The following is a 12,067-nucleotide window of genomic DNA, read 5'->3' as shown; positions in this document are numbered from 1 at the left end:
TTTCTAAGAGTGTACACACTGTAAGTGCACACACGCATGCGCTCATGTGGAGTGAACACGCTCTTGGAGGCACACACGGAGAGACACACACTAATGGATATGCAGAGTGAGCCCTCACACAAAGTTATGTAAATTCCATGAAAATACACACTCACTAGATTTTTTAATATACCTACTTATGCAATAAGCACACACACACACACACACACACACACACACACACATACACACACACACACACACACACACACACACACACACACATACACACACAAATTAGCATTGCCTGAACAGTTCATTGAATAACACACTAACCCACCCCCTTCTCTCTCTCTCTCTCTCCCTCTCTTCTGGTACGGCATGATGAAAGTGGGTGAAACTCGTTAACGAGTCTGTCCTCGTTAATCAATTAAGCTGTAATTAAGGAACTGAGAGGTGTCTGGGGTCTTGTTTTTGTTGGAGCAGCCATGCACTCTATGATGACTATGGTGTTTCCCGCCCCTCTCCTTCCTCTAGACCTCCCTCTTGAAGACTCTTCCCCTCCTGCTTTCTTACATGTCAAGACTGCTTTCAAGTCCTCCTCGATAACATCTGTTTTTTTTATATCTCTCTCCATCTCTGCTCTCTCTTCCTCTCTCTTCGACTCCCCTCTGTCTTATGTCTCTCTCCCTCAATATTTTTCTCTCGCTCTGTTGTCTTTTCTCCCTCTCTCCCTTCTCTATATTGCTCTCTCTCCCTTCCTTCTCTCTCTTCATCTCTCTCTCTCTCGCTTTCTTTCTCTGTCTCTCTCTCTATCCCTCTATTCCTCTCCTCTCCCCCATCCCCCCTCGCCCTATCCATCTCCGCCTGTCCCTCTCTCCTACAGAAAGCAGACTTGGCGGTAGCTGGGTTCACCATCACCTCAGAGAGGGAGAAGGTGATAGATTTCTCCAAACCCTTCATGTCTCTGGGCATCAGCATCCTGTACAGAGTCCATTTGGTAAGATGACCACGGAGACCAGTCCATTTAGTTATGACTTACCACTAATGGTAAGGCACTGTCATTGAGTACAGATTATGTGTGCTGTTACTGTTAATGTTGGTGCTTTTCCACTGTGAGTGTTGTCACAGCTCTTGCCATGTCCTTAGTGTCAGTTCTAGCTATGAAAAAGCAATAGAAAGCAATGGAAAGTAATGGAAAGCAATGGAAAGTAATGGAAAGCAATAGAAAGTAATGGAAAGCAATGGAAAGCCTCCAGCTGGACCAGGGGTGCAGTGGAATATGCACTGTTGTATACATTGTTCCGTATATGGCTTAGTTGTTACTACCTCGGCTAACACTTTATTTGTGTGCCTATAAACTGTTTATAGCCCGTGATAAAATGCTTTGTTAAGCATTAGCAAAAATGTCTATCAGGCGTGTATGTATCTAGTCCCATAGGCAAGTACATTACATGTATCAATCACTCAATCAATCAGGGCGGCAGGGTAGCCTAGTGGTTAGAGTGTTGGACTAGTAACCGAAAGGTTGCAAGTTCAAGTCCCTGAGCTGACAAGATACAAATATGTCGTTCTGCCCCTGAACAAGGGGCACTGTTCTTAGGCCGTCATTGAAAATAAGAATTTGTTCTTCACTGACTTGCCTCGTAAAATAAAAAAATTAATTAAAATTCTTATGAGGACACGTAATCATCTACAAGTCATGAATAGGGATGTATTCAAACTACGATTATAAGCAGATGTTAAAATAAAGTGCCACTCCCAACCGGATTCATCCAAAAAGCAATTATCATATGTGGACAACAAATAAAACAAACCACACTTACTCTGTAGTCGAATATATTCCATTATCAATTTAATTACTCAAGCTGTCGTGGGTTGTATTCATTAGGTACCAAATTGAAGAAAATGGACTGAAACAACTTGTTTCCATTTTCGGCTGCAAAACCTTTTGCTCTGTTAAGTCCTAGTGAATACGACCTTGTACTCACATTGCCCAGTCTGTAATGCAATCAATGCCAATACTCTGCCCCATTGTGTTTGAAATCTGAACTGCACCGTCCACTATTGATCTCTGTTAACACTAGCTTTGTCCTCGTCCTCCAATCAGGGACGGAAGCCAGGTTATTTCTCCTTCCTGGACCCGTTCTCTCCGGCCGTGTGGCTCTTCATGCTGCTGGCCTACCTGGCTGTCAGCTGTGTGCTCTTCCTAGCCGCCAGGTAGCTAACTACGTCACCTAGTGGGCTGGGGGGGACACCTCAACCTGCATACACTAGTTAGAGTAGCCTGGTGGTCCTATATCTGTTGGCTATGCAACACAAACAGATCTGGGACCAGAGGTTATACAAGTCTTCTTTCCCTCATCTACTTATCTAATAGAGAGAAGCGAAATGCAATTTTGGGGATCTTTTTTTTCACTCATTAAGACACGATGCTAGTATGTGTAAATCATATGTTGAAGACTAAAGCTCATAGTCCACCTCTCTCTCTGTCCACCTCCCAGGTTGAGTCCGTATGAGTGGTACAACTCCCACCCGTGTCCTATGGGGCGAAAGGACGTGCTGGAGAACCAGTACACCCTGGGCAACAGCCTGTGGTTCCCCGTGGGGGGCTTCATGCAGCAGGGCTCTGAGATCATGCCCCGCGCCCTGTCCACGCGCTGCGTCTCCGGGGTCTGGTGAGTGTGTATGGGCTGTGTGGGAGGGGGGTCTAGCTACAGTATCAATCTCTGTATTCCTTCCTCCTCCCTTCCTCCACTTTACTCTTCTCTCAAAGCTACTGTTCATCAGATCAAGCAGATGGCAGTCATATACTGATGGGAATTATATTATGCCGCAGTATTGTGCCGCACCCAACCTCACCCACTTCTCACTCTAGTTTGTTAGCTCCATTAACTCTGAATTGTCTTGATACTGCAATGCACTGTTCAGAATAAAACTGGGTTCAACCTAAAGGGTAAAGTGGTGCAATAAGTTACTTTTTTTGATAGCTATGTACTGTAGATGCTCAGACGATCAACAAACGTTTCATTATATCAGTGCAACAGCATTTTGTGAATGGAAAGAGTTCAACAATTTGTCATTTTGACCTTCACAAGGATTCAGAAAAATAGCAGAACTTTGAGGTGTAGTAAAATGGGATGGTCTCCTGGACACAGATGAAGCCTATTTCTGGACTAGGGTTCTGGTAACTTCCCACATTTCCCAGGTTTTCCAGAAATCCTGGGTGGAAGATTCCAAGACTCAGGAGAGAATAAGTAGTGAAAAAGCAGGAAATGCAACCAGGATGTTTGTAAAAAAATTGCATTTTGGGAAAGGTACCATAATTCTTCCACCCTATTCTGGACAACAACTAAGATCATATAGGTATCTTTTTTAGTCCAGGAGTAGGCTAGGCTTAACTTTGCCATAGTGTAACTTGTGATAATATGCCTGTCCCCTGTCTCTCCATCCCAGGTGGGCGTTCACTCTAATCATCATCTCCTCCTACACGGCCAACCTGGCAGCCTTCCTTACTGTTCAGAGGATGGAGGTGCCCATCGAGTCTCCTGACGACCTGGCTGACCAGACAAACATCCAATATGGCACCATCCAAGGAGGCTCCACCATGACCTTCTTCATGGTAGGGATTGTATGATGTGAACAGGTCATACATGTATGTTTAGAATTACAAGGATTTAGCTTTAAATATGAAAAAGGCTCATTGCAATATGTGTAGAATTGCAGGAAATTTGCTTAAAAAAGAACATTTTCTCTCAGCTTCATGGAGAAGTGTGTAAAATGGCATGAGATTAGCTATAAAACTGCAACAATAAAAAAACGTGGTTGGGGCCTTGCTCAGATGTTGTGGGGGGGCCATTCTAAGCTGCGCTATGCCGCTGGTGCAGGGGTGTGTGTGTGAGTGTGTGTGTGTGTGTGTGTGTGTGTGTGTGTGTGTGTGTGTGTGTGTGTGTGTGTGTGTGTGTGTGTGTGTGTGTGTGTGTGTGTGTGTGTGTGTGTGTGTGTGTGTGTGTGTGTGTGTGAGAGAGAGGGGATGGGGGTTCATGTGTATTTGTTGGGGGTATCACAAAAAGTTCAAAAACCCTTCTTGTCTTGCCATGACAACCTTCAACACACCCATTAACAGAACTCGCGCTACCAGACGTACCAGCGCATGTGGAACTACATGCACTCCAAGCAGCCCAGTGTGTTTGTGAAGAGCACAGAGGAGGGCATCGCCCGCGTGGTCAACTCTAAATACGCCTTCCTGCTGGAGAGCACCATGAACAAGTACCACCGCCGCCTCAACTGTAACCTCACCCAAATAGGTGGTCTTCTCGACACCAAGGGCTACGGCATCGGCATGCCCCTGGGTGAGTGGAGAGGGAGTGGGGGGGGGGAGAAGGAGTGAGGACTGCCATCAAAATGCCACTGAGTGAGTGTTCGAGAGGGTGGAGGAGAGAGAATGAGGGAAGGAGAGAAGGATGGGTTAGGAGGCATGCTGAACACCAAGAGTTACGGTTTCACACCCTAACCACCAAGAGCTCTATTTTTATATGGTGTAATTTCCATCTAACTTATGTTAGTACACCTCTCTCATTTTATTTTGATGATAAACATAAATGTGACCTTGCATGTTCTTGCTGGAGGCCCACTTTAACATCAAACCCACCTGGTTTAGATTGATTCCTGGCTATGTATTACAGCCTTGGGACATTTTTTTCCCAAAGAATTCCCAGAATTTAAAAACATCAAAGTAGGCCTCAGAGATACAGTATCACATTTCCCTCAAGGACTGACCAGGGATACGGTTCCTCTTTCTTTCATCAACATGCCTTTACATTGGCCTTCCAGCCCAAAGGTCAGAAATAACTCCCATCTCATCACCCACATTTTCTTTAAGAAACCTGTCGCCATGGCTACAGTTACTTCTTCCTCAGCAACTTTGATGTTACACAAATAGGTGGTTCTCAGCGACAGATTTAAGGACAGGCTTGGATCCTTGTTTTTTGGGGGGGGAAATATGTATTTACATGACTCCAGCTATGTGTGAGCTCTTTCGCCTTCCCTATTAGCCGGGGATGGAATTGGGATGGAACGCTTGGGAACAGAGGTCCCAAAGTGAAAATCTCAGGGGGAACATTTTTGACATTTAACATTTTGTTAGCTTTGTTAGCGGAGATCCATCTGTGGAGTTCACAGATGGTTCCATCCCAGCTAACTAGCCTATTACTGAATATTAACAGTATGTCTGGCTGGCCTACCTTACAACCTCTGACTTACATGTACAGTATAATTGGTGTTTGTTGTATTTGCACAACAGCATGGATGCCAACCTCCATGGTTACAGTTGGCTCACATGTAGTGCAGAGTCCCAATTATAAATTTCTCTCTCTCTCCCTCCCTCTCGCTCACTCACCCCCTCCCTCGTTTTCTTTCTCCATCACCACGTTCTCTACCTCTTTTTAAAGCCCTCTCTATTCCCAATCCTCTCTTGCTTCCTCGCTCCATCTTGATTCGATTCAATTCATTGAACTTTATTGGCACGATAAGTCACTATCTTTAATCGGCAAGCAACGACACAGGAAGTGAAATCAATAATGAGGACATGGTGATACACAATGAGTAGTAAACACAATTAGCAACAGTGATATTGTTCTCTCTCTCTCTTTCACTCCTTCTCTCCCTCCTTCCCCATCTGTCTGTTTCTCTCTCTCCCTCTCTCCTTTCCTCCCTCTCTGTAACTCTTTCTCTCCCGCCCTCTCTCTCTTTCTCTCCCCCACCCTCTATCGCTCTCCCTCCTCCCCCTCTTCCCCAGGCTCGCCGTTTAAAGAGGAGATCACTCTGGGGGTGTTACAGCTGGCAGAGAACAACAGGCTGGAGATCCTGAAGAGGAGGTGGTGGGAAGGGGGGCAGTGCCCCAAGGAGGAGGACCACCGAGCCAAGGGTGGGTACAGCACCACCTGTGCCAGTAGTATTTATTTTATTTAACCTTTACTTAACCAGGAAGTCCCATTGAGGTCAGAAGACTTCTTTCGCAATGGAGACCTGGCAAAGTACCAGAACTAATGATCAGGGGGCCCCCATATCAAGCGTTTCAAAGTGGGCCTGCTCATCTGGGATCAGTTTTTCCTTTTTGATCTTAATCAATAAGATTAGATGGACAGGGTGGACCTGATCCTAGATCAGCACTCCTACTCTGAGAGGCATGAAAATGAATGAAACACTTGTGGGGAAATGAAATAGGACCCTAACCCTCACACACCCTCACAGCTCAGCATATCGTATACCTTAAATGAGGCTAGTAAATACACAACTTTTCCATCCAGGAGTGGATCTCCGTCAGGTCCTGTTCTTGGTAACGACTGCCCAGCAACCGTCAGCCGTCATACTAATCGCTGAGATAATCTTCATTTGTTCCAAACCAGCTCCTATGCAGTCACATTAGAATTGCACACTACTAATGTACACAATACCATTTGTACACAATACAATGCTGACATGTCCTCAAGTAGTAGCAAGCACTTGTTTCTTAGATACTTATAAAGTCAATGTATTTGGGTGTCACAGAATCGTGGACACAAGTGAATTGATAAATGTAGTCCATTCTATTCCCATCACAATGACTCACAGCTGGACATTACATTTGCGTTAGATATGTGTGTGTGTGAATATGTTGGGTTTATTATGCCTCATCCTTAAAGATGGATTCCGCAGTAGGGGGAAACTGCGTCACTGTCCGCTCCACCACCGTTGTTATTGTTTTGTTGACGAAGCATAGGTGACGAGCCACTCGCCACGTGAAAAATTGCGGTACATATAGCGCATGCAATGATGCCTGAGGAGAAAAACAAGGAGAAAAACAAGTGTTGGTTTAAGAACAAACTCAATTTGGAAGATTTATTTGATTAGTGTCATGATTACTGCATTTTACCAGGGGCATATAAATGTTTACATGGTGTGTGTGTGTTTGTGTGCCAAAGCAAATTTCGTTTTTGTATTTGCCTTGCCTGTGTGTTAGACATTTCCCCCCTTTTCTGAAATGTTTCTTATTTTTCATTTCTGCAGTTTCCTTTTGGGACATCTGCTAACCCTTCTCCCATTCCAAATGCTTAGATAGCTACAAGCAACAGACTGGACGATATAGAACAAGACGTAGCACGCTAGATGTTGCTTGTGGTTTGCATATTTGGCAGCCCCGCAGTAAGACACAGGTGCGACCCAAATGGCACTCTATCCCTATATAGTGCACTACTTTCAACCAGACACACTAGTTACGGCTGAGTCATCCATGGGATAAATAAGTGCCCTCAGGTTAAAGCAGGGAGACTTGAGCCTTTGTTTTGATACACTCAACATAACAAGGGTACTTGCTCAGAGCATTCTTATGAGACATTTTGAAGATAAAAAAAAAATAGAAAAACATGTAAAACCTTCGTGTTGAATATTCTGTCTTAGAAATAGAACAGGAAGAGCCAAAGGGGATTTGTGTGGTTGATTGACTTATTAAGTCAATGAATGCAGGCTTGTTGAATTGTACACACCCACAACAAATCAAATTTGTCACATGCGCCGTATACAACAGGTGTAGACCCTACCGAGAAATGCTTACTTACAAGCCCTTAACCAACAATGCAGTTCAAGAAATAGAGTTCAGAAAATATTTACCAGTCTTCCCTGTGGTTCAGTTGGTAGAGCATGGTGTTTGCAACGCCAGCATGGTGTGTGCAATGCCAGGGTTGTGGGTTTGATTCCCACGGGGGGCCAGTACAAAAAAAAAATGCATGAAATTAAATGAAATGTATGCATTCACTACTGTAAGTCGCTCTGGATAAGAGCGTCTGCTAAATGACGAAAATGTAAATGTACCAACAAAAAAAAAAAGTTACACAATAAAATAACAATAACGAGGCTATCTATGTACAGGGGGTACTGGTACCGAGTCAATGTGCGGTGGTACTGGTTAGTCGAGGTAATTTGTACATGTAGGTAGGGGTAAAGTGACTATGCATAGATATTAACAGCAAGTAGCAGCAGTGTAAAAACAAAGGGGGGAGGTGTCAATGTAAATAGTCTGGGTGGCCATTTGATGAATTGTTCAGCAGTCTTATGGCTTGGGGGTAGGAGCTGTTAAGGATACATTTTTCCTAGACTTGGCGCTCCGGTACCGCTCGCCGTGCGGTAGCAGAGAGAACAGTCCATGACTTGGGTGACTGAAGTCTTTGGCGACACACACACTCTCTGTGGGAACATTAGGCCGCTTAAGGTTCACAGAGCTTTTCGGCCCCTAAGGCTTTGTATAGAGAGCATGAAAATGACCTTATGAGCCCGTGGAGGCTATTTCATTTTGTCCTGTGCTTTTTCTGTGCCCTATGTGTGTGCCGGGGGTAATCATAAATATCTGTGTGCGTGCTTGCGTGTCGTGCATGTGTGTGCAAGTGTATGTCCTTACACACAGCCCTACCCTTCCCTCTCTATCCGTGTGTTAGAACTGTGTACATAATTCCTCGGTTCCTCCGCAGGTCTGGGCATGGAGAACATCGGGGGCATCTTTGTGGTGTTGATCTGTGGCCTCATCGTCGCCGTGTTCGTGGCCGTCATGGAGTTTGTGTGGTCCACCCGCCGCTCGGCAGAGACAGACGAGGTACGCCCTCACTCCTGCCCCGGCCGAAACCACAGACACCCTCCAGTAGGTTACTACGGCAACACAACTCCAGTCCGCCAGCTCGCTCTCTCTCTCCCTCTCTCTCGTGTGGTGTGTAGTGCAGTGCAGTGAGTGTTGTGCTTCGGCGTCGTCGTGTCGATGTGTAAATGGCTGCAAGCAAACAGTGGGGGATGGTTGATGTCTGCGTTTCCTTTCTTTATCCTGTGTTTCTCTCCATTTCTCTCTCGCTCCCTCGTCTCTCTAGCTCTCTGTCTAGGCTGTCTGGGATTCAGTTCTCTCTCCCCCTTTCTCTCTCTCTCTCTCTCTCTCTCTCTCACTCCTGTCTCTGTCTCTATGTTTTGTGTTGGTCATTGTTATTCCTCCCGCTAGTCCATTGTGTTGTTTATTTCATTGTCGTCTGGGTAAAACGCTGTTTGTGACTTTCATTTGCCCCTACTTTATCTCTGCTTGCTGCTTTCTTTGTTTTTGTGATTCCTGTCTCCGTCTTTAGCTTCGCTCTGAATGTGAGATCCTTTTGAATGTGTGTCAGTGTCACTGGAGGTAGCTACTTATTTGTCATATTTCCATTTCCCACCGTATTTGAACAGTGCAACAACTTTAGTAAACCTCGGAAGATTTTCCTCTGTCTTTCTCTCCCACATTCACACGATCATCCCCTTCTCTCTTTATCTCCCTATCCCTCCTCTCCCTCTCTCTGTCGCTCTCTGCCTCTATCTTCCTCTTCTCTCTCACCTAGGTGTCAGTGTGTCAGGAGATGCTGACTGAGTTCCGCAACGCCATCTCCTGTAAGAAGAGCTCACGCTCTCGGCGGCGGCGTCCCTTGGCCAGCACTGGCGGCGTCCTGCGCCACCCCACCCGCCTCCAGCTGGGTGTCCCGAGACCCATCCGCCTAGTCCGCGAGATGCGCCTCAGTAACGGCAAGCTGTACAGCAGCTCGGGCCACCTGACTGGCGGAGGGGGAGCAGCAGGGGGTGGATGCGGGGCCGTAGGGGGGGGGCCCTCAGACATGGGCCCGGGGCCACAGCGCCTCCTGGAGGACCCGCTGGGTGCCAACACCACAACTCCCCCTCCCCCGGCCGAGGCTGCCACAGCGCCACCCTCCCGGAGCTGTGCCCACGTGCGGATCTGCCAGGAGTGTCGGCGCATCCAGAGCCTGAGGTCAGCATCGTCCTGCTCACGCATCCCGCCCCACCTCGGCCCACACTCTTCCATGTCCCTGCCCCGCCTCACTCCACCCCCGCCACCCTCCTCCACCAACACCGACAGCGAGGGGGGCGGCTGCGGCACAGCGAGCCCCAAGCGACCCAAACCTAAGCCCACGCCCCCTCCGCGGCCCTTACCCCCGGCGAAGGCGCCCACCACAGACCTGCTGCTGGGGAAACAAGACTGAGGAGGGACGGAGGGATCGGACATGTGACAAGAGTCGAGGGTTAAAAGTCAAAGGTCAGGGTTCAACAGAGAAACGCGTAGGAACGAGGAGCGGAAGGGGCTGTGAGCTTGTAGCGCATTGACACGGCAGGATCAAACCACTCTGACCCGTTTGAGGGGGCGGCGAAGGGGTTATTCTCCAGGGCAGAATTTGCGGAGACACCAACCTAGTCAAGGCTGTCCTCCTAAACCAGGAGTCCTGCTAAGCAATGGAACAGGCTGTCTATGGAGTGGGAAATTACTTTTGACCACATATGACCGTTAGCTGCCTACGGTGCAGTGAGAGACCATGTGGTGACCGTTCAACAGTAGGCATAAGTGTGTTCAAGCTGCCTGCTTTGGCTTTTGACCTTCTCTCTCTCTTTCACTTGGATCTGATGGGAGGACTTGACCTATCCAACAAGCGCCGGAGAGGTTCAGGGGACCATAAGACTTCAAACACACAGAAACTCTAGCGCTTCAAGAAGTTGGTTCTCACAAGAAGATGCATATTTTTTTCCCCAGAGCAGCTGGAAGAGCTTGAACTTTGGGATCTGTGTTTTCGATTTGCTTTCTCTCAGAGTCTAACTCGCCTAATTTATTTTCTATCTTGCTTTATTTAGAATATCTTTTTATTGTCATCATTGGTTTCTTGGTCACTGTTTAGTTATTGACTCGTGTTTTTGGTCTGTCATTAAAGATCCTTAAGAAAGCCAATGTGGAGATCATAACCATTCGTGCATAAATGAGGTCTCTTTCCCACCAATCACAAGCCCGGGAACAAAGTTCAAAGGTCAATAGTCTAAAGTGGCCTTCTCTAAAACATATACTGACAGTACACCCAGATCACAGGACTCAATATTACAGTCTGTGTTTGCTTGTCAGAGTAGCAGAGTGTGGCTTTGCCTTCCACTGATCAACAAGCCAGTTTTGCCACAGAGTTTCAAACACAGAGTTAGTGTATCGTAGCCCCATCAAATGACAGAGCAGCGGAGCTACAGAGCACAGTTAAACGACACGGTACGTTGTGAATCCTTCAAACAGATCAGAATTTAAGAAAGTGGATATAAATAGCAAGAGAAAAGGAGAATACCAAACTCAGCACAAGGAATGACAAATGAGACGAAACGATGATTGCGTATAGTTATACGAAGCAGAACAGGAGAAACGTAATGCACAGTCCTGTCTGGCCAATGGTAAGAGGAAACCTGTGTTAATGTGTGTTCTGTGTGATTCATATGGTAAGAGGAAACCTGTGTTAATGTGTGTTCTGTGTGATTCATACGGGGGTCATAAGTGTGTATGTGTGTGTGTGTGCATACAGAGGAAAGAATGGGTCAAAGTGCATTTTGTCATATTTAATGCTCTTTCTTTCTTATTTCCCCTCAGATTTCTATACCAGTGCTAAATGGATTATTAAGAAAATGACGACAAAATGTATATTATTACGATTATATTGTTATTATTATTACTGTTGAAGTGTGGGGTACTGTAAGAGGGGCGTAGTCGTCTTATGTTAAATATATAGACTCACAAAAGGTATTTGGAATAAAAAACAGTACACAAACTTCTGAATCTGGTGCCGTTGCATATGTCTGTGCCTGTGTGTGTGTGTGTGCATGAACATAAACCTGATTTAATAGCTATAAGTTACAATTTCCTGCTGTATCTAGTTGTGTCATTGGTGGTCTGTCACACAGGATGGTTTACACTGCACTGGCCGGTCCATACAAGTCATGAGAGCCCTCAACAATACATTATGTCTCAGTAGAAGGAGCTACAGTGCAGTAGGGTACAGTGCAGTGCAGAATAGAGTCATTCAGTCAGTAAAAGCAACAAGTAGCATGCATTTTTCTCTGTCACTAGAAGGGTTTCAGACGTCCTGGATGGATTAGTTTATTTTGAGGTCACTTATGACTTTTGATGTCAGCTGTTGGTAAGATTACTGAATACATTATGACTGTTGCATTAAATAGCGGAGCTAAGAAAACAAAGCTTCTTGATGTATTCGGTGGATTGTATCTATCTTGCCACTGC

General features: G+C 46.0%; 1 protein-coding gene across 4 annotated transcripts in view; it reads left to right on the top strand.

Moving 5' to 3' along the window:
- Positions 1–11,591, top strand: part of LOC106588418 (glutamate receptor ionotropic, kainate 5) — a 34,367-nt gene extending 22,776 nt beyond the window's left edge. For 2 of the 4 annotated variants that reach the window (XM_014177376.2, XM_014177377.2), the window contains exons 12-19: positions 866–979; positions 2,090–2,199; positions 2,484–2,657; positions 3,436–3,601; positions 4,106–4,331; positions 5,777–5,905; positions 8,481–8,602; positions 9,360–11,591. In XM_014177376.2, coding sequence (XP_014032851.1) covers positions 866–979; positions 2,090–2,199; positions 2,484–2,657; positions 3,436–3,601; positions 4,106–4,331; positions 5,777–5,905; positions 8,481–8,602; positions 9,360–10,013 — 1,695 coding nt within the window. In that variant the 3' untranslated portion in view covers positions 10,014–11,591. Of the gene's footprint in view, positions 1–865; positions 980–2,089; positions 2,200–2,483; positions 2,658–3,435; positions 3,602–4,105; positions 4,332–5,776; positions 5,906–8,480; positions 8,648–9,359 lie in introns of all 4 variants that reach the window. The other 2 variants (XM_014177373.2, XM_014177375.2) reach the window with 1 other exon arrangement.
- Positions 11,592–12,067: the final 476 nt, after the last annotated feature.

Source organism: Salmo salar, chromosome ssa27, assembly GCF_905237065.1.
Source record: "Salmo salar chromosome ssa27, Ssal_v3.1, whole genome shotgun sequence".
In the NCBI taxonomy this organism is placed as follows: Eukaryota; Metazoa; Chordata; class Actinopteri; order Salmoniformes; family Salmonidae; genus Salmo; species Salmo salar.
The sequence above is the reverse complement of the archived record's forward strand: the minus strand, read 5'-3'. Positions and strand labels throughout refer to the sequence as shown.